This window comes from Protopterus annectens, chromosome 6.part1, assembly GCF_019279795.1.
Source record: "Protopterus annectens isolate FY-2018-M chromosome 6.part1, PAN1.0, whole genome shotgun sequence".
Classification (NCBI taxonomy): domain Eukaryota; kingdom Metazoa; phylum Chordata; order Ceratodontiformes; family Protopteridae; genus Protopterus; species Protopterus annectens.
In genome coordinates, this window is record NC_056738.1 from 302455899 (window position 1) to 302477674 (window position 21776).

A 21776-nucleotide genomic window follows, 5' to 3' on the forward strand; every position below is an offset into this window, starting at 1 on the left:
TTGTGCTAGACAGTCAAGAGGAGAAGGTTAACACCTGCACTACACCTCAAGCAACACATAGCCCTTCAAAACCCACATCATCAACACCCACACATAGCAACATTAAACCCACATATGCGGAGGCCCTTAACATTAACCTGTCCAAGTAACAAGGACCTCCAAAGCTGAATTGCAAACAAACACCAGTCTCAACCAAAGTGACACATAGCTCACAACACCAGTGTGCCACCCAACAACAGCCCCTAAGGCAAGACAACGTACCCAACACTTTAGTCATAGGTGACTCTATAGTCAGGCACACTGATGTCCCACTTACCAGACTGAGCAAGTAGAAAATTACAGTCAGCTGCCTGTTGGGTGCCAGAATCCGTCACATAACGCATGCACTCAAGTTGTTCCACAACAAGTACAAATACGACTTTGTCATTGTCCATGTTGAAGTGAATGATTTGAGATGTACCTCCCTAGACTATGTGAAAAGAGACATGGAAGAGCTCTTGAATCATGTGGCCCAGGCAGGTATGACCATAGCCCTGAGTAGCATCCTGCCTTCGCCCAGAATGATACCACAGTACAAGAACAAAATGATTGACCTCAACAATTGGTTAAACTTCTGGTGTCATTCAAAGGGGATCCAGTATCTGTCTGCCTGGGATGACATGATCGACAAACCATGAGGCTTTGCCAGAGATGGTCTGCACCTGTCACCCCTGGGATTAAGGTTACTGGCTAAAGCTCTTGCCGCCCCTATAGTGCCTTTTTTAGGCAAGGTTTAAAGGACAAAACCACCACTGTAACAGATACAAGCATGCAAAATCTGAAGGTAATGCTACTCAATGCTAGAAGTCTAAACCTCAAAATGCACTCTCTTGAGGCACTCCTAAAAATGGAGAACATTGATATCTGTGCAATAACTGAGACCTGGTTCAAGACTCCAGAGAGCACCCCTGCAATATCAGGCTATGACTCTTACCACACTTTTCGGCCACCAAACCAAGACCAAAACACTGAAGGTGGAGGAGTGTCCATATTCACAAATGATATTCACACCTCCAGGCTAGTTGCCCATCACAATGCATCTGAAATTCTTCCGGTGCAACTAACACTAGGTAAGACTGCAATCAAAATTGTAGCTTACTACAGATCCCTCACCATGCCCCTAGATTCTCACTACACCTTTCTAAACATACTGGAAAATATTAAGATACAACCAACCAACCTAATACTGGGTGATTACATCTACCCTACTATTAACTGGGAAAACTACTCAGGTACCAAAACCTTTTCCCAATGGTTCTTGGAATTCATAAATTCCAACACCCTGGATCAACTAATCCAGTGTCCCACCAGGGGCTCCAATATCTTAGATCTGGTCATTACCAACACGGGAGATAGATTCTCCACACCAGTGGTCACCGCCTCATTGGTCAGGTCTGAAAATAAGCAAATCACCCTTGACATCCACATCCCACCCCTACCCCCCAGTAAGGAAACCTCCGTAAAAAACTTCTCCAAAGCCAACTTCATGCTACTTAAGTCAGAAGTGACAAACTACATGGCACCCATGCAGATGGGAGCTGAAAGTTCAACTGCTGAATCCTACACTAAGGCACTGTACGAGCACATCCACTCGTGCATGAATCATGCCATCCCAAACAGAACCAAAACACTGCCCTCCAAAAAAAAGGAAGTCAATCTGGTGGTCCCCTGCCATAAACAAACTATACAACAGAAGGAAGAAACTGTTGCAGAAAAGAGGAATATCCCAGGATGCAAAAAACTCTTTTACCAGCCTCAGTAAGAAGCTGAGATCCCTCATAAAATCCTCCAAAGCTAGTTACGAAAATAAAATTGCCAAAGAGTCCAAAGACAACCACAATGCATTCTATGGTTATGTCAAGAATCTAAATGGCAATGCTCAGATCTGCTCTGAGCTGCAACAGAATGGCATTAAATATACTGATCCCAAGGATATTGCCAATATCCTGGCAGATCACTTTAGTGACAACTTCACCCCCCTCTCACCCCCTAAAGGGCCCATCTCAATACCAAAAGATTGCCAAATTCCGGTAATCATGGCCACACAGGTAGAAACTGCACTCTCCAAAGCTAAGAATACAGCATCCATGGGACCAGATGACTTCCCGGGCTGTGTACTACATGAATACAAAATGAACTGGCACCTCACCTAAGTGTCATGTTTAATCATAGCCTCACCTTAGGCTTCGTGCCCACTGAGTGACGCACAGCTACAGTTATCCCACTCCACAAGGGGGGGATCCACCTTGGATCCCAGGAATTACAATCACATCAGTCTGATGAGCCCGATCTGCAAGGGCATGGAACGCATTATCATGTAACCTATAAACAAAGGCATTGGCAACCTTCAAAGACGGGACCCCACCCAGTTTGGGTTCTTGAAGGGATGATCTTGTCTCCTGAACCTGATTGACTTCTTCACATCAGTCTCCAGAGCTGTGGATGAGGGTAAGGCAGTTCACACAGCCTATCTGGACCTTATCAAGGCCTTCAACACCATCCCCCACTCTGGAATCATAGATAAACTTACTAAGCTGGCCATAAATCCCTACGTCACTCAATGGGTTGCCAACTGACTTACTGACAAAACCCAGACTGTAAAAGTAGCCGACTACAAATCTAGCTCCAGACAAGTGACAAGTGAAGTACCTCAGGGTTCAGTCCTGAGACCACTCTTGCTTGACATCTACTTCTCTGAAGTACAAGCCAACACTAAGGGACTCTGGCTAACAAAGTTTGCAGATGATTGCAAACTGGGAGGCATTATTGAATCCCCAAATTATGTGGATATTCTACAAAAGGGCCTTAAAGAAACAGATGCTTGGTGCCAGAGCCATGGGCTCAAGCTTAATGCCAAGAAATGTATAGTTATCCCCTTTGGCAAAAAACATGTACCCATGGATTACCACATAGGTGGCAGTACACTAAACACCGAAAGTGTGATGAGAAACTTAGGGACACAGGTGGACAGTGGTCTCACCTTTGATAACCACATTGCCACAACAGTCAGGAAATCCTTCTGCGTGGCACACCTCATCACTAAGGCCTTTTCATCCAGACAAAAGGAGGTCATTGTCCCACTGTACTCATCCCTCATTAGACCCATTATAGAGAACAATGCCCTGTTTGGTATGTACCTCACAAGACATCTGTAACAGCTGGAAAGGCCCCAGAAATACCTCACTAAAAGAATCACAGGCCTAAAGCAGATGCCCTATGCTGACCATTTAAAAAACTCCAGCTATACTCTGTGGCATATCGTCTACTCAGAGGCGATCTCTGCTTAACATACAAGGCCATGTCAAATCCAGAGCTGTTGGACATGCTCTAAAAGAAATCCCAATCCCTCAGAGACACACACTCCAGGGATCTAAATCTTGTCATCACAATGAACAAAACGTGCTGGAAGGATAGGTTTCTGACCCAGAGACTCCCCATACTCTGGAACAGACTGCCCATACATGTCAAGCAGAGCACCTCCTTGGCCCTTTTCAAAAGGAACCTTGACGATTGGATGGGAGATAGGAAATTCACCCCGGGGATCACATCAGCCACCCTGCTAGACAGGGGTCCAGGGAAGTAAATATTTTTTATCTGGGGAATTGTTTGGCTAGGCTTGTATAGGCCCTAGGGCTGATAGCCTAGAAAAAAACTATGAACCTTCTTCTTCTTTCAGCTGCTCCCGTTAGGGGTCGCCACAGCGGATCAACTGTTTCCATTTCTTCCAGTCCTCTGCATCTTGCTCTGTCACACCAACCACCTGCATGTCCTCTCTCACCACATCCATAAACCTTATCTTAGGCCTTCCTCCTTTCCTGTTACCTGGCAGCTTCATCCTTAGCATCTTTTTCCCAATATACTCTGCATCCCTCCTCAGCATGTCCAAACCAACGTAATCTTGCCTCTCTGGCTTTGTCTCCAAACCTTCCAACCTGGGCTGACCCTCTAATATACTTATTCCTAATCCTGTCCACCCTCGTCACACCCAGTGCAAATCTTAACATCTTTAACTTTGCCACATCCAGCTCTAACTCCTGCCTTTTTGTCAGTGCCACTGTCTCCAACCCATATAACATAGCTGGTCTCACTACCCTCTTGTAGACCTTCCCTTTCACTCTTACTGGCACTCGTCTGTCAAAAATCAAATGACAAAATATTTCAAAGAAGCATGGGACAGATGGAATGGGGCAAGCAAGTGATATGAGGATTGAGCAAGGGCAGGATGGCAGCTACTTCCCTAGATGAACAAGACACACCAGAAGTCTATTGCCTCCTATATCATTGTCTGAATTACACTTTTATAATGATGAAAATGGGACTATACTGGGAAAGCACTATACTGGGAAAGCACTATACTGGGAAAGCAGTGGTCTTAAAAACTCAGCAATGTTAACCCTGAATTCAATATTTTACCTCCAAATCTTTTAAGTAAATAGGTTAAAGTGCTGCTTTTCCGTTAACGGGGCAACACTTCTAATGAGCGCTTTCTATTATCGGCCCAACATCAGAAAAGTTTGGGCTTTTCTAAAAGGCATTTACTACTTGGTGAAATCATTACTTATTTCCTTGTTTTAATTAAATGTATTCGGTCACAGCAGCAAAATAGTAGCCTAAATCCAAACAGTTGGTGTTCATGTGAATAGCCTTTGTGTATGTCAGTTTGGAACACACAGAATTAAACCACTGAAGTGGGATCACAGTTTATTAATACAAACGTGGATTGCATTTCAGACACTGCATGTCAGCTGCAAACAGTAGCTCGAAAAGCCTCCTTAGACATATCAGTGGTGGTAAATGCTGCCAAACTAAGGTAGCCTTGTTAAAATAATTTTGCCGGTAAATTATTGCAAGTTTGAAGTGAAGTAATACCTACAACTGGAATGCTGCACCTCATTATAATGTCTGTGGGTGGATGCACAGATTTCTTGGGTACTTGGTCTTTACTGTTCAAAACCAGTTTTCTGTTTTTGAAACTAAAGGGTTGTTCCAAAAGGAAGTTTTTAGCTATAACCAATGAACCACACAGATACATAACTAAAAGAAGGATGATGTTTACAATGGATCGCTGAAGTTCATAAAGATTTTACTATGGATAACAGCGTCACCAGCATGTAAATGGAATACGGTCAGTCTATATACTCATCAGTTCGACCAGTGATGTCGTGTTTTTTTTGGTACTTTTCCGTTATGCATGAAATTTAATAATTATCACTGACAGCAACATCTCTGACAGGAAAGTAAGTGTGTGTGTGGCCCACTTCAGCAGCAGCCATGAAATCAGTGCGAGCACCTGCTAAGATTCCAAGCGCTCATTTTGAGTAAGTGTTGCCCTGATAACGGAAAAGTACCATTAAAGTCACATGTACAGAACTTCAGAAACTATCTAGAAAACAGGCATTTCATGTTAATTAACTAAGAAAAGACTAACATACCATTTTACGTAAGCACACAGATCTCAGGCAACTGTGGCCTCTTCAAATTTACATTGCCTACTGGTTTGCCTATCAGGTATGAGAGCTAACAAGCTGGCTCTCTGAATAGTATCACATATAATACCAGGGACTTTTTTACTGTCCTGCCGTTAACTTCCTATTACCAAAGCATTTCTTCACTGACCACAGCATGCACTTTTCATATTGCACACGTCCAGATCTCTCTTTTGGTTCCAAGAGACATCTACAAAAGTTTTTTAATGTCTTCATTAGTTTTCTTTCCACACAGTCATTCTATATGATAATAGTTTGATGCAGACCACCTTCCTTTTTTTTCTATTTTACTCTCTGGATATCACAGTCTGCTGTTAGGAATCCCTTGATGTCATTATGCTAGTGTCAGTTTTAGACTTAATAAACCACAGCCTTACTGTGTATTCCATTCATGATTATAGTTCAACAGATGCAATTTCTGTCACTCTCTCATTTTGTCTACATCTCTTTAAGGTGAACAGAGATAAGGTATTTAATTATCTCCTACAGTTTCGGTAAATCAAAATACACATGGGTATGCTACTGTTCAGAGTAAGCAAACACTCTTAAAACAACTATCTCCAACGTAATTAATATGTACCACAATAAAATATTTAACAATAAGCAAACAAAAGTATTATCAAAAAGATTTATTACTTACATGGATTTATTTGTTCTGGAGGAAACTTGTATCTGACAATTGCCAGGATAATAAATATGGCTAGAGGCCAAATAATTAAAGCACATGACCATATCTGCAAAACAAAAGAACACAAAATGTTAGTGTTTTGTTGACATTACAGCTCAATTTTTTGAAGTAAAGAAAATCTAATTTATTTTTAACTAATCACCAAAATTCAGATTACCAATTCAGAATGTTCCTTATAACATTATTGGATTTCCTCAGAGATGTAACCAAGATTTAAATTTGTACATCAGCTTCCAGAATGTAGCTTCCTACCTCCAAAAGTGTGGCACCTATCTCCCCAACCCAGTTCATGTTTCTGACTAGCATACCTTTACAGTATAAAAGGCACGCTTAAACAATATATACATATATATATATATATATATATATATATATATATATATATATATATATATATATATATATATATATATCCAAGCAGGTATTCTGAAAAATAAATAAATAAATATATATATATATATATATATATATATATATATATATATATATATATATATATATATAAACCATAATAAATATATTGTATTAAGAGATTTCTAGAATTAATCTCAGCACAAAATGAAAACAAGTATTTCAAAAGGAAATAAGTGCATGCTATGTGGGAACTATTACATGTGAGTACAACTAGCTTGTGACACACTTGCTGCTGTCTACCACTTACTCTGATTGACAAGCACCCTAACTCCCACCAGCCCCAGAGTGCGATCATAGTGTTTTATGGATTTCTCCCACCACTGAACCCTACCTAATTATATATCCCTAGCTGAAATCTAACTGTTTAAAATTCCCTCACCTTAAACATACGAATAGGATCCCACCTCCAAGTCCACATTCACTCCCTAAACCTGAATCTCCACTCGCATTCCCTAAACCTAAAGTCTCCATTTGATCCCTGACAGTAAAGCAGCAATCCTTCTCCCTATTTCTAAGCTTCCTTCACCCTTTCAAAACATAAAACCCCTTCCTGCTCCCCAATCCTAAAAACCTCAATCAATCCCTAATGCTAAAACTCCCCGCTTTTCCCTAAACTTAAACTCCCTTCCCACCTTCCTAAATATAAAATGCTCCTCCTCCTCCCCTAAACCTAACCCCCCCCCCTTCTGATTACTACCTAAAATCCCAGCCTGCATTCCCATTCCAACTGGCATTGTGGTAGCCTTTCTAAATTTGAATGCTGTGTGCAGGCAAGGGGCAGCAACTCTGCTCTCTCCCCACAGCTGCCATACCTCTGTCAAAGACAGTATTTGAGTTTAAGCAGGAGAGGATGGCCATATGAGATTAACAGTTGCCTAAATCCCTGACTTCTATGTACTGGTATCCAAGTGTCTGGGGCTTCAACAGCTGTGGAACACCAGATGCCATGGTGTGCATGGCATGTGAGTAGTTACACCTTTGGTTCCTTTGTGCATTTGTATTGCTTTAAATGTATTTGATATCTGTTAGACTACTTTCTTTATTATTGATGTAATGTTAGTAACAAATGAAGCAACCATTCTTGTATGTTATTTGTGACATGGACAGCTGCAGTTCTTTCACAATCTGTCAGTATGTGATTCACAGAACAGCACTTTGACAAAGCTTATTTAGAAAAAAGTGTTCTTCTCAAAGAAAGGCTGTTTCTGCTAAACAATGAAAAATAGTGTTTTGTGTTTTACAATTAAAACCAAAACATCATTTATTTTTGAGTGTGGATATATGTAGGTGCCCTTTTGCAAACAGAGATATCAGTGTGTGTGAATGTGTGCATATGTGGCCAAGTATGTGATATGTGTGTGCGGGGTTGGTTTTGAACATATCTTCTTTGAAGAAAACTACAAGCATTTTAGCACATTAGTTTTCTTAAATGATATCTATTCTGTGGAAGAAATACTTGTTTGATGATAGTTTTTTTAAAGACCAACAAACTAGACAACATTAATATTATATGTCTAAACACTCTGAATGATATTATCTTCACTAAAAGCTTGAGCAGTCTTCTAGTTATTTAATCAAATTGTACGGAAGGCAATCACAGTATTTCTTTAACACTTTACATTTAGGACAATTGCCATAAGAGAAACAGAAAATGATCAAAGCAGCGTCCATTTTAAATTCCACTGAAGTTGTTGGTCTCATTCAAATAAAACAATTTCTCCATTGCTCAGACATCATAGTTTAGCTGGACCACAATAGCCAACAAGGATACTTATTTCTAAACCATCCTAAAAGCCACGTCCATGCCCAACAAGGTTATCATCAGTTTCTTAATATGATGATTTTCTGTAACCATAACATCAAGTGGTTTATGAACTGATTATATTATACTATCTCCACAGATAGTGGAGCAGAAGAAGGCAGCTAGTCATGTCCAGTGCTTAAATGATGCAATATTATTGTCCAGAACATCTATACTCATAGTTTATTACAAGGCAGCTTTCATGACTTTGAAAGGTGTGAAGATCTCGACTGCCCAAATATCCATGAATTACTAAGTATTTGCATAGAAGCTGCATCATAACTGTTTGTTGTGTTATGCCTGTTGTAATCAGACTAATTGTGTTAAAGGAGCTGATGTCCCTTATTTACAGATATTCTCCATTAACAATAGAAAGTGGTTACCCCGTGTAAGCAAATGACAAAAGTGTGTGAAATAAAACACCAGCTTAAACCTGTTGGTACTGCATGCTACAGGTTTACATGAAAAAGTTAGTATTATCAATTCTTTTTTTTAACACATTGTAGTGCATACATCTCCCATTACATGGCATCATAAGTATGTGCTTTAAAATTGATAGGGTACTTTTCCCTAAGAGATGCCCAAGTATATGCTTCCAGATGTTAGACATCAATTGGAACTACAATAATGTTCCAACATCATTCCAGAACAAATGTGAACTGCATATGGTTCATTTTTATTTATTTATTTATTTATTTTTATTTAAGGTGCATTGACTTTTTTGTCTGTCTTTGTTAAATGTGTTAAATTCTGAAGCAAATACCTGCTTCATCCCAATACAGGATATATCATTTTAATTATTTATTTATTTAGTTTATCTGTTTGCTGGTTGGTTGGTTGTTTAGTTAACTGATTAAGTTTATTAGTGCTTCTCTGATGATTTTTTAGCTATAACCCAGGACACAGGGGCAAGGTAAATAAAACAGGTGTATGGAAAACTTTGTGTAGCCAATTTACCTGCATATATTTCAGTGCTGGGACAAAACTGGAGTTCTAAGAAAAAAACAACCAACACAGATATAGAGAGACAGAGCCATAACTTTGGCAGCGGGAAGGAGTCAGATGCCACAGGTGCAATCTGTCAGGTAATGTGACTGGCAAGTGTCAATGGTGGTGGTGCACAGCACTGGCTTCATAAATGAATGTTGATACTGCATTTATGGTGACACTTGAAACTTTCATTGTGCGATGATGTAACTCTGGCAAGCTATTTCAAGAAGACATTTTGTAATCAATATTGAATTGAAGGAGGCAGTTTGGGGATCTGTACAGACACCTGATGACTTAGCTATAGTTCTGAACAGAGAACATGTAAAACTTCATGCATATGGTTGAATATAGGTCAGGAATGAACACAGTACTCTGGAGCTTTGAGACTGAGATCCGAACATTAAGCTGCCATCCATCCAGAATCACCTGGAGGCTGTACATCTTTTGCTATTAATAGAGAAATCTTTGATTGGTGGCATTTTTCATAAGTCCTTTGAGAATGCAAAAGAGACTACGGGGTCCAATCAGCTGGTTGAGTATATTATTAACATCATTATTCAATTATATGTTAAGACATAGGCAAATATACATTAACAGAAAAGGAAACAAACATGTCAATGTGTTTTCCATTTACATACATTACACATCACATAACTTTTCTCTGTAATTATAATCAGTCCAACATTACACAACTTGCTGGAATCCTGCCTTCCCTTTAAACTCCCCCCTCCTCCCCCTCCTGAACATTATTCTGCATGTCTTGTTCCCACAATTCCCATTTATTTCTATGTAATTTGCACCTTCCCTTTTCTAAAGATCCCTCTTCCGGTTCCTTTATCTCTTTAATAATATACAATACTTCATGTACAGTTGGTTTAGACTTTGATTTCTGTTTTCTAGTAATTGCTTTTTTGTCAGCCAGCATAATTAAACTGAATAAAAACTCAAAACCAAAAATTTGTGCACTCCAGAACAGTCCTCAGAACCAGGATATGCAAATGAAGCAAGCAGCCTCCATGGATAAAACCAGCAACATTTGTTAACAAATGTTTAGTTTACTCTGAAGTGCATGAGTTTGGGTTTTGAGTCACTGTTAAGTGTGCATTTGCTGGCTTAGTTATAGACATTTGTTCACCCAATATTTCTGACAGAGTACTCTGTAGGGAATTTTTATAATCTGCCAAGTCCTTACACTCCTAAAACACGTTTGCAGTTAAATCTTTCTTCCCCAAGACACTTCTAGCATTTGATAACTACCTGAGGAAAAATTCTTTGACGTCTGCTTGAGGTATATACAATACCTATGTAAATACTTCCAAGCAAAGCTCCTTATCCTTCTGGACTTTGTTGCAAACTTGGGAGCCATACATATGCCCTCTAATTGTTCTCTTGCAAATTGCTTTTCCACTCTGTCTTCCCAATCTTTTCTAACCTCCTCTGACTGATTCTTATAGTTATTATGCAATAACTTTAAATACCCTACTAATTTTACCTTTTTTAACAACAACTTTTATTCTAGATTCTACTAAAAGCCCCACAAGAGGAGAACTTTCACTCAAGACTCCCATATCCCGTCAGATTCATCAGTGTTTTTAGAAACTATGGCTATAACTAAGCTGTTCTGATGTAACCAGGCTTCTTGTTCATCATTTAATTGTCTTTGATATAATACACCAGGCAGGTGTAACTAACTCATCTGTATATATTCTGCCTGTGAGTATGAGGATATCAGTTATATATGAATATGTATGACATATTACATCAATGTCTAAAACTTAAACTACACCTACAGTACTTTCCACAAACCACAATTTTTTCCATAATAGCATTTAGCTTTTTTATTAGGCACACTTCTGTAACACTAAGCAAGAATAATATGCCAATTTGTATGATATCTACTTGGTACAACATAACTCCATTAACATCTGAGCCATAAATACAACAACCTCCTTTGTACGTCATTAACACTGGTGTACTACATTTTGCAAGACTTGTTTTACAGATATTATTCATTACTGGCAGGCCAAAGATTATCTTATTATTAAGGGGACATCTTAGATAGAGTCTTTGTAACCAGTTTGACGAGAACCAATGAGAAAGTTCCATTATAATATAATGAATTCCACTTCATAAAAACTGCATCAGGAAAGTTATTCCAGTGTACAGAGTGGTAGTGACTTTGAAAAAAAAAATTTGAGCAGCGAAGAAAATTATTTACTTCTGGTTTATGTAAAGAAATATTTTATTTGCATATTTACCACAGTAACCAATGTGATACAGCTGTTGTCTGTTTTCTCAACTCTGTCTTTGTTTAAAAAATGTACTTTATAATTATTCATGAAATTAATAGTCTGTACTCTGGTTTAACGAAACTTTGTCACACTTCTGGTGATGGCAGATATTGTAGTTTATGTAAAATGAAGTACAGATTTGCTCAGGAATTTACATTTAGCAGATGTGAATAAAGCAGTATTGAGTGACTTTCTGTACATCACTGAAGATCCAATATTACACATTACTTACTTATTACATAACTCACTGCTCTAGTTCGAAATTCCCAAAACGTCTACAGGCACGTTTGATGCTCTAGAGTTAAATGTTTCTAACATTTGTATGCATATATGGAACAATTTTACCATGTACACACTTGCTAGCCTTTTTAAGTGACACAATTGTCTAGCATGCATAACAGAGTAAATGCTGTAAGGTAGAACTATGCAACTTACTTACGAAAACAGTCCATTTTATCAAGTCAATCAACCATAAAATAATGCCAAGTATTTGTTCAAGAAGTGACATGTTTTTGTCTCATATTTGAAGAGACTTCATCTGAAAAAAGTGTATTAAAATCACAAAGTTAGATTTCCCCGCAATAGAAAATAAAGTTATTCATACAATTTTAGGAAACCCTGTTTAACGACAAATCTACTAATAAATTCAAGCAATTTTAGGTTTATATATTAATAAAGAATGAATTGGATTAATTGGTAAAATGGAGAGAAGGTTGTAGTGGTGTATCTATGAACATGTTAATAGTATTAGAAAATGAAATGTTAACAGCTCACTGGCAAAGTACAGTTTAAACTGTACTTCTTTTAAACAATTTAGTTTTTATATTTGGAATGCGTACCCCAAAACCCAATGAGTGGCAGAAAGCAACATGAAGGAGCTGGTTTGGCAGTTATGATTAAATGCCACTGTACCACCAATACTGAAATGAATTCTGTATTACAATTACTAGCCTCAAAATACAGACCAGGAGATCAAAAATGAAAAATTTGATCTTTAGGCATTGACTTTTGCCGCATCAAGTAAACACATTCACATATATTTTATTGTATAGCCATGAGCATTAGTAATTCTCCATTATATCTCCTGTGTTATTTTATGAACCTGACTTTGTCAACATAAATAGAGAAATATCTCTTTGCATAAAAAGATTTTACCCTTCGCATAGAAGATTATATTTCAGCATATAAAACAGCTCAGGCTCACTGCACTCCCCTACTGTACCCTACCCTCAATTACCACAACCCCCTTCTCTAGATTTATGCTTAATTAGCTCCACCCCCTAATAAATGACCTATATCTGTAAGACTCTTTCCAGAGGTGAGAATCAAACCGTGCACCTTGTGCTTGAAAGGCATGCATCTTAACCACTGTACCATTTGGCCTTTCAGATCTATCTACATCCATGAGCTAGTATACAAATTAGACTAAACACAATACTATTAAAATTTTAAGTAATAACCCAACCCATCACTACAAGAAATTTCAGCATCTAAGCCCAATACTAACCCAAAACTACATATGCCAAAATACCAAAATCACAACTCATCTGTGCACCGACACCTTTTAAAGCCTCATCTTCTCTCCACCATCTTGACATTTCCCCAGTAAGTATACAAGCAAACCACATATATCCAACTCAAATCCTACCCAAACTTATTTTAATACAATTTACATAAAAACTTTATTAACGCTCAAGACCTACACCGTCCTACCATGTCTCCTCAGAATACTAGCTCAAATCTCAAACTACCAAAACTTCCTTATTATAAAATACTCAATCTCAACCATCCCTCTCACACCATACCAGAGTCAGCAACATCCAGCTACCAAAATAACACCCTATCTCTACCACTGGACATACACTAACGCTATCAGTTACGGATATGTCTAAACAAAACGAAACCTTACAGAGTTCCAAATTAAATGAAATATTTTTTACAACAGGCAGAACTATTTCATACCCAACTGACACGCCCTCATAATCAGTGGGGATATTCACCCTGTGGCCCTAACAAACATAACACAAGTCAAACCTCCCAAAAATAACAATGCCCCAAAATTCTGACAAGAACCTCTAATGCTACTCTTGAATATGACCCTAAGAAGTATGAGTAACAAAATATTTGGCACACATGCATGCATTGCTACTTATTCCACATATGTAATAGCGATGGAAACCTAGTTAAAAAAACAAAATATGTGGCAATGAGATTACACCTACCCCAGCCATAATAACCTAAGAGGCAATGAGATTACACCTACCCCAGCCATAAAAACCTAAGAGGCAATGAGATTACACCTACCCCAGCCATAATAACCTAAGACTTGATAGGAAAACTAAACAGGCTTGCTGCCTAACCATCATCTAGAAGAATTCTGTCAATATATCATCAGTTCCCATCACAACTAAATTTAGCAATGTAGAACTCCTACCAAGTCTCCTCAAAATTAACAGAAAGAAAACAATACACAGCCTTGACATTTATATGCATCCTGGCAGCAATATCTCTACTGCTAAAGACATCCTACACTAGATGTCTCAGCATATCTCCAAAGACGCTAGCATTTTAGCAGACCTGAACATAGACTGGTAGCTTCTAAACAAGGTCAAACCCATAGATTCAATGAACCTCTATAATTTTATCCTACTAATTCCCATTACCAGTAGAACAGACAAAACATCAACGAAACATTCAGCAGTAGAACAAACAAAACATCAACGAAACATTCAGCAGTAGAACAGACAAAACATCAACGAAACATTCAGCAGTAGAACAGACAAAACATCAACGAAACATTCAGCAGTAGAACAGACAAAACATCAACGAAACATTCAGCAGTAGAACAGACAAAACATCAACGAAACATTCAGCAGTAGAACAGACAAAACATCAACGAAACATTCAGCAGTAGAACAGACAAAACATCAACGAAACATTCAGCTCTCAATTGGATTCACACTAACATGCCAAAGAAATGTTTTTAATCTGAAATTTTGCACAAATACTATTAGTGACCACTTGCCCACATACACAAATAGAAGTCTCAACAACATTCATCAACAGACCACCTATAATAAAATCCAAAAGAGCACTAATTTCAGCTAGGATCCATACCATTAGATAGATCTTTCATTTGAGGCAGACTTTTTTAAAAATGTTGAATATCCTAACCCCAGTATGTAATAACAGAGACAAATCACACCCTGCCGGGTGGTGAATCAAAGAAACAAAACAGCTTATTAATCAAAGAGCTAAAGCCTGGGATAAATGGGTAAAAACAGAACATGAAAGATCTTACTCTCATTTAGATTTAGACGACTAGAAAAGTTTTGAGTTGTTTTGGTACTTGCATTGTAGGTTTATATAGTGAATTCGTTTGTTGACCTTGATATGGTGCTTGCTAAGTTTCTTTTATGAATACATTTTTTTTTATATTTTATTCAGTCTTTTTTATGGAAGAGGAAAATGACTTAGCAGTGTGTTTTTTAAACCTCACCTCAGGTGTTTTAATTTTATCACAATTAAATTTGATTAAGACTATCAGCTGATTAGTGTGCGCGCACACACACACACACACACACACACACACACACACACACACACACACACACACACACACACACACACACACACATATATATATATATATATATATATATGTGTGTGTGTGTGTGTGTGTATGGATCTATGGATCTACTTCAGTCAATCGAACGTTTACAAGTTCGAACCACATATGGCCGAGACCATATGTTCGAACTCATAAAAGTTCGAACACTGAAATAGAAATGCAAAAAAACAATAAAACACAAAACTAAACATCTATAGCAGGGGGGCCATGCCCTCTGCATCTCCCACACCCCCCTTACTTAAATATACCAACTCCAAGATCGCACTACTTTGCGGAAATGGGAAATCTTCCCTTTCCGTTCTGTATGGAGATCTCCATTCAGTCCGATCGGGCTTTTGGACATTCGAACATATGGTCTCGGCCATATGTGGTGTGAACTTGTAAACATTTGATCACCTGAAGGGGACCCATATGTATATATGAACTGATTCAGTGGGTTTATTGTATTCTGAATAAGTGTTACTGATGAAAAGCTGATTTGTATTCACTTAAAGCTTAAATAAATGCTTTGTTCTTAATTTGTGGCTCCTGAGCAGTCCATTATACCTGGGAATATGTTTTGGCTATTAGTTCTGTTTTTTTCCCAGGTTCCTTGTTTGATTTGTGGTTTCTGTTTATGATTAGGCCATAGCATCTTCCATGCTGTCTCTCGTATGCAACATGAAGAAAGTTACTATGTCTGATAAAAATGGAATTGCTTTAAGTACAATTGCTTGTCTATAACTACACAAACCTACACAAACTACCTAAATACAGTTTCACATAGGTTTGGTGGGTTTCTGCAGTGATCATAGAATATAATTCATTTCAAAACCACACACAGTGGCCTTATATGAAGCGTACAAGTAAGACCATGCATAACTGATATATGTAATTCTTATATTTACTATATAGTTAATATATAGTTTTTCCAAAGACATAAAACTGATAAAAATATTATAGCTACTAAAAGACTATTATAAACTACTCCCCCCACATGAAACACTTAAAAAGTTAATGTAATTTTTTTTTTTTAATTTACTTCCACTCTGCTGTTTAGATTAATAATAGATTTATATTTAGTCTGCCCACTGGACTGAATCTGTTTTGTTTCTAAGTGGAGTATTAAAGTTAAAAATGGCATAGGTTATAGCTGGCCATATGATGTTGTCACACCCATTCTATAACCACAAACTAAGATAAACACCTAATGGATCTTATGAAAGACTTCATAAATCAGGAGAAATCAGGAGAACATTTCCAGCCTGACAGATGTGGAAAAAGACAATCTGAGTTGCTAGAAATGGTGTCTTACAGTGCTATAATATATAGAAAGAGAATCACGTATATGTATCATATTTCCATGCATCCATATTTGGAGATAATGTACAAAATTATGAAGAAACATCAATAAACTTGTGGTTATGACAAACTAAGGAATATATTCCATGAGTTATTTCTTCTTTAATACAATCTGCAAACCTGGAAAATACTAATTTTATGGAGTTCCTCAGTGAAAGCAAGGAAAACCTGTACACGTATTTTATCATTGAAAAATTACTCACATTATAGCTGACAATAAAACAGAAAAGCCATGGTGCCTTGCCTTGCAAATGCTCTAATACAATTTATTTTATTGTGTATTTCAAATCCTCCACAATAGGGACCTCTTAGGGGAATAGGACAAGCATTATGCCAAAGGACAGCTCTGCACATATTTAGGATGAAAGGTAAAAGCAAAACAGGAATTCCAGTGGGAGCATATTTCTAAAACAGTAAGCATAGCATCAGGGATTTAGGTATTACTACAGTAAAAATGGAGAACTTTAAGTCACTGTGAAACAAAAAGAAATAACAATATAAATTCATGCAAATGATCCACATACAACAAATACAGACTTCAGAGTGATGAAGGATTTACGTCTGTCTACCACATTTGATTTGCATTGCACTGCTGTTTGTTTATTCCTAGATTTGCTTTACAAAACAATTCTTCTATGGACAATTTACTCTTTTGCAGATCTGGTATAAATGGATATTTAATTATCAAAGGACTGTTTGCAGCAAACTTTGACTTCACCTGATAGTTCCACAAAACTGAAGAGCATTTTGAGTCTACAAAATATATGGATCTGTAGCAGTATTTCTATTGCCTGTATCAGGGTATATTGTGATCTGTATTTCTATGTTATTATATTTGTAAAAGTAAGACATTTTAGTTTCATAATCACACTAAGCCTAGAAAAGAGATCTAATAATCTACAAACTAAGATTGCACTTCAACTGTGCTTAGCCAAGAAAGGCAACAGTAAATTTCAACTTGCTCTTAACTTTGTTTTTATTATTATGCTTTTAACTTTATTTTTCTTATTGTGATGATTTGTAGTATGTAAATAAACAAAGTGATCACATATTTAACCACTTTACTCTCAAGTGTATATGCAGTAGCCATGGTGGTGCAGCGGTAGCGTTGTTGCCTCACAGCAAGAGACTCTCCTGTTCGATTTTCAGTTGGAGTGCCTTCTTTGTGGAGTCTGCATGTCCTCCCCGCGGTCGAGTGGCATTCGAAAGACATGCATGAATTGGCGTGCCTTCACTGAAGGTTGGGCGTCAGGCTGGCAACTCGGCACCATAAAAATCTACTGCCAATCATTAGCGGACCAGAGTTCCGCTGTGGCGACCCCTAACCGGGAAAAGCCAAAAAGACAAACAAACTCTCAAGTGTATATGCACTGATATACATTAATATTTCTTTGTAGGGTGGTTATTTGTTTGCAAGTAGATCTGCCATTTACCATAACTGATTTATCTCATTCCTTCTTTTGGGGAAGTAAGAGAGATGCAGTCCTGGGCTAAGCAAGACCCTTATGATCCATTCTTTCCTTCCCAGGGTGTATTATTAGATCATTCATTCTGCCATGATGAGAGGCAGGTGGTAAGGAATGAGCTAGTTCTCAAGTACAGGAAGGCATTCCTGCCCTCCTCCCCCAGTGGAATATCCACCTCTGTTGCAGTGGCTCGCTGAGCTCTTCTTCCATGTAAAGAGCTCCAGGAAGCGTGCCATCACATGTATATACACTGGCTCATGGTCAGTGGGTGCAACACCTACTGTTCCTATTAGGTGTCACCCAAGTGGTAAGTCAGAGCCATGTTCCTCCATCACTCCAGGATGGATGAGTCGACAGTTGTAGCTAAGTCCTGTTCCCTCTCCTGCCAGGTTCTACAAGCACCAAATCAGCTAGTTGAAACTAGAACTTTTGGGCAATATTCAGCGCTTTATCCCTCTGTTCATTGGAGATGGCTTCACTGAAGATTTTTTGGTAGACAGTGCAGCACTTTAGATGTCCTGTTATGGACCTTTATGACTTGGCTTATGTCTTTATTGAAAAAAGGCTGCCCAATAAGTAATGTAATTAACTCAGTAATTATGCATTACTGGCATAATGCCTTTCAGATGATAGGTCCTTTTCTTGTACCTACCATTCTTTTAACCCTATCTGGTCTTTTCATATTACCTGAACACTTTTAGTGTCTCACATACATTTACATCTCAACATCTCTTTATTCATAATCATCTGTATGTCACATCATGTCATATACACTACTGCTGGGTTTTATGTTCAGCTGTTGCATAAGCATATACACTTTGCCACTGACTCAGAATTGTTATGGTCATCATAACCCAACAGACTGAAGTCAACTTGTAACAGGACTTTAAGTCAGCTATGTATAACCCTAACATTCCTTCCCAACCATTTGCAATGTAATTAATTACTAAACATGCCAATAAAGTTTGTTGTAGCATTCCAGAATAGATAAAATCAAAACATTTACTAATGACCATTTTTCCAAATGGATATTCCCAAATTATTGACTGTTTCCAGTTACCTTTGCACACTGTATCTAATAAACTTCTAGGGGAAACACTTGGATAATGGCCATTATAACACCTTTAAATTGTTTTCCTAGCCTCACAGCTTGAATAAGTATTATACTGTGAATGCCTGTGTGGTGTACTTTATTATTTTTTTTTGTTTTGTTTTAACAAATTATTATTTGGCTTTTGCACATGTCATCCTTGGAGTTCAATTTACAGTTGGTTTATTTTTCTCATTGTTCAGGAGCAAGACAAATCTGCTGAGGTAAGAGTTGCACAGAAATATTCAAAGCTAAAAAAAGCAGCAACATCTTGAAGTTTAATAAGCATAATCAATCAATTCCATAACATTTAAAATAATGAAAATATGACTCAGTTATAGCAATTAATATCATTTTAGCCCTAAAGCCATAACATCATACTTTTATTTTAAACTGCTTTTCAGATGTACCTGCTTATTTTCAAGTAGCTCTTTGACCTTGTTTTGATCATAGCTATAGACATTCTTACCCTGTGTCTTGCCTGGATTTTGTTCTTACATTTTCAAGTTGAGGCATTGGGATACATCACATTGCATGATATACTTGCTTTTACATGCAGACTACTCCCCCCCCCCCAAAAAAGTAAAACTCTTTCTGTCACATATATTACTTAAATGGGGGCAAGAGAAAAAAATTCACACACACACACACACACACACACACACACACAGAGTTGCCCTGATAAGCCAGATCAATGATGACTCTGATGTGTGTCTTTACTTAAATAAAAGAAATACTGGCCACAACAATGCATTTCAGCTTGTGTACATAGACATGTGCATGTACTCACAGAGACATATATATCTACTGTATCTGACAAGTCATTTCATCATCCTACTGTTTTCACACATAGACAGCCAATGCACAACTAAATAATAATCATTTTCTGATTGGGTACATCACTTATATTTCATATGACCAACTAAAATAAATTCTCACCATAATAATGTATTTCTCTTGTTAGACATAGATACACATATTCTCATGCAAATATACGCATATACATTCACCAACTGTGGCAGACAATTAATATCATTAATTTGTTGCTTTCACGCATAGACAGTATCTGTACCTTACCAAATAATCACTTTTTGAAGGCTTCACCTCTTGTGTTTAACTCAATCAAATGAAAGAAATTCTGGCCTCAGAATTGTATGTAATCTTGTTGCACACATACACACACAAATACAAGCGCATGCATGCTCATGTGCACAGTGTCACACACAAAGGATAACTTACTATCCATTACAACAAAGTTGTGGTATACACCAATACACAATGAGTTGAAAAAATACATTTGCTGAGCAGTGAAAAGTCATTTCTAAAATGTAGCCCAGTCACATCTGCATTTCCACACATTGTCACATGTCTGGTCTCCTTCATGATCAAATAAGTAAATTAGACTCATCAAAAATTATCTTTTCAAAGTAAATTTGTGATGTTTATGTTCTTATAAGTTGTCCTGTCAGTAGTATCTGAACTTGCTTAATTTAGAAATTATTTTATTAAATTCTAAAAAACTGAAATTAGGCTAATTAGTTTATATATTTAATTACACCATGAGCATAACACAGAAACACTGTCAGGATTATTTTATTAATGATAATATTGCATCATTAGTAAAATACAGAGTCAACCAAAATACTTTATAAGAAATTGTTCTCCTTACATAAAACGTATCCTGAAACTATTTGTGATCTTTATTAAGAGGGGAAACAAATGACTCACACAATTTATTAATTAAATGCACATTAAAACTGCATCACTGATTATCAGTCTAGTATTTGTTTTCCCCAAATAGCAATCATTGTCAAAAGTATTTCAGCACAGTGCAAACTTCACACCAAAATAGGTTGGACTGTCAGGCATAATAGACACTTTCCCAGGGATTATTAATGGGCCTAGCATGAACCCTTTAACAATAATCCCTTGTGGTGTACTGCACCTCCCCACCCCCTCAATCTTTGTGCTATCATTGGTGTCATAATGGCATTTTAAAAGTAATCCCTGGTGGTGTACTGCTTCCCCCACCATGTTTGTGGCACATAGCTGAATATAGCCTTTGGGTAATTTTCAATACTGTGATGTGATCTACACAGCTGAGCAATTTCTTGAAAGCATCTGTCACACATTTATTGTTAAAAGTGTTTTTTAAACATATCTATGACAAATAATACAGAGTAATATTAATACATCAATGCAACCTCTTGTGAATTTGCTATGAGTTAAAAGTGTTCAACGTTTTGGCTGGTAATGCTCCACATTTTGAAGAAGGAAGATTGAGTTCTATGCATAAATGAGCAAATATAGATTTTTTTGAAACACAAAGCTCAAAACACAGATGACCATTGCCAGTATTTTGAAAATCAACATAATGAGAAATAATTCAGAAAATCAAAAAAAAAAAAAATAAATCACAAAAGAAAACTGTTCCCTTTTAGGATCCAGAAACCAAAATCCTATCAACAAATTCAGACATATTTTGTCTGGCTAGTGGTAGTGTTACTGAAAGGGTTTTTCTAAGGAAAGGTGTAAGTCT

General features: G+C 37.3%; 1 protein-coding gene across 1 annotated transcript in view; it reads right to left on the bottom strand.

Moving 5' to 3' along the window:
* Nucleotides 1–21776, bottom strand: part of LOC122805519 (glucosylceramide transporter ABCA12-like) — a 201447-nt gene that overhangs the window by 130155 nt on the left and 49516 nt on the right. The window contains exon 2 of the mRNA XM_044075722.1: nucleotides 6166–6259. Coding sequence (XP_043931657.1) covers nucleotides 6166–6259 — 94 coding nt within the window. The remainder of the gene's footprint in view (nucleotides 1–6165; nucleotides 6260–21776) is intronic.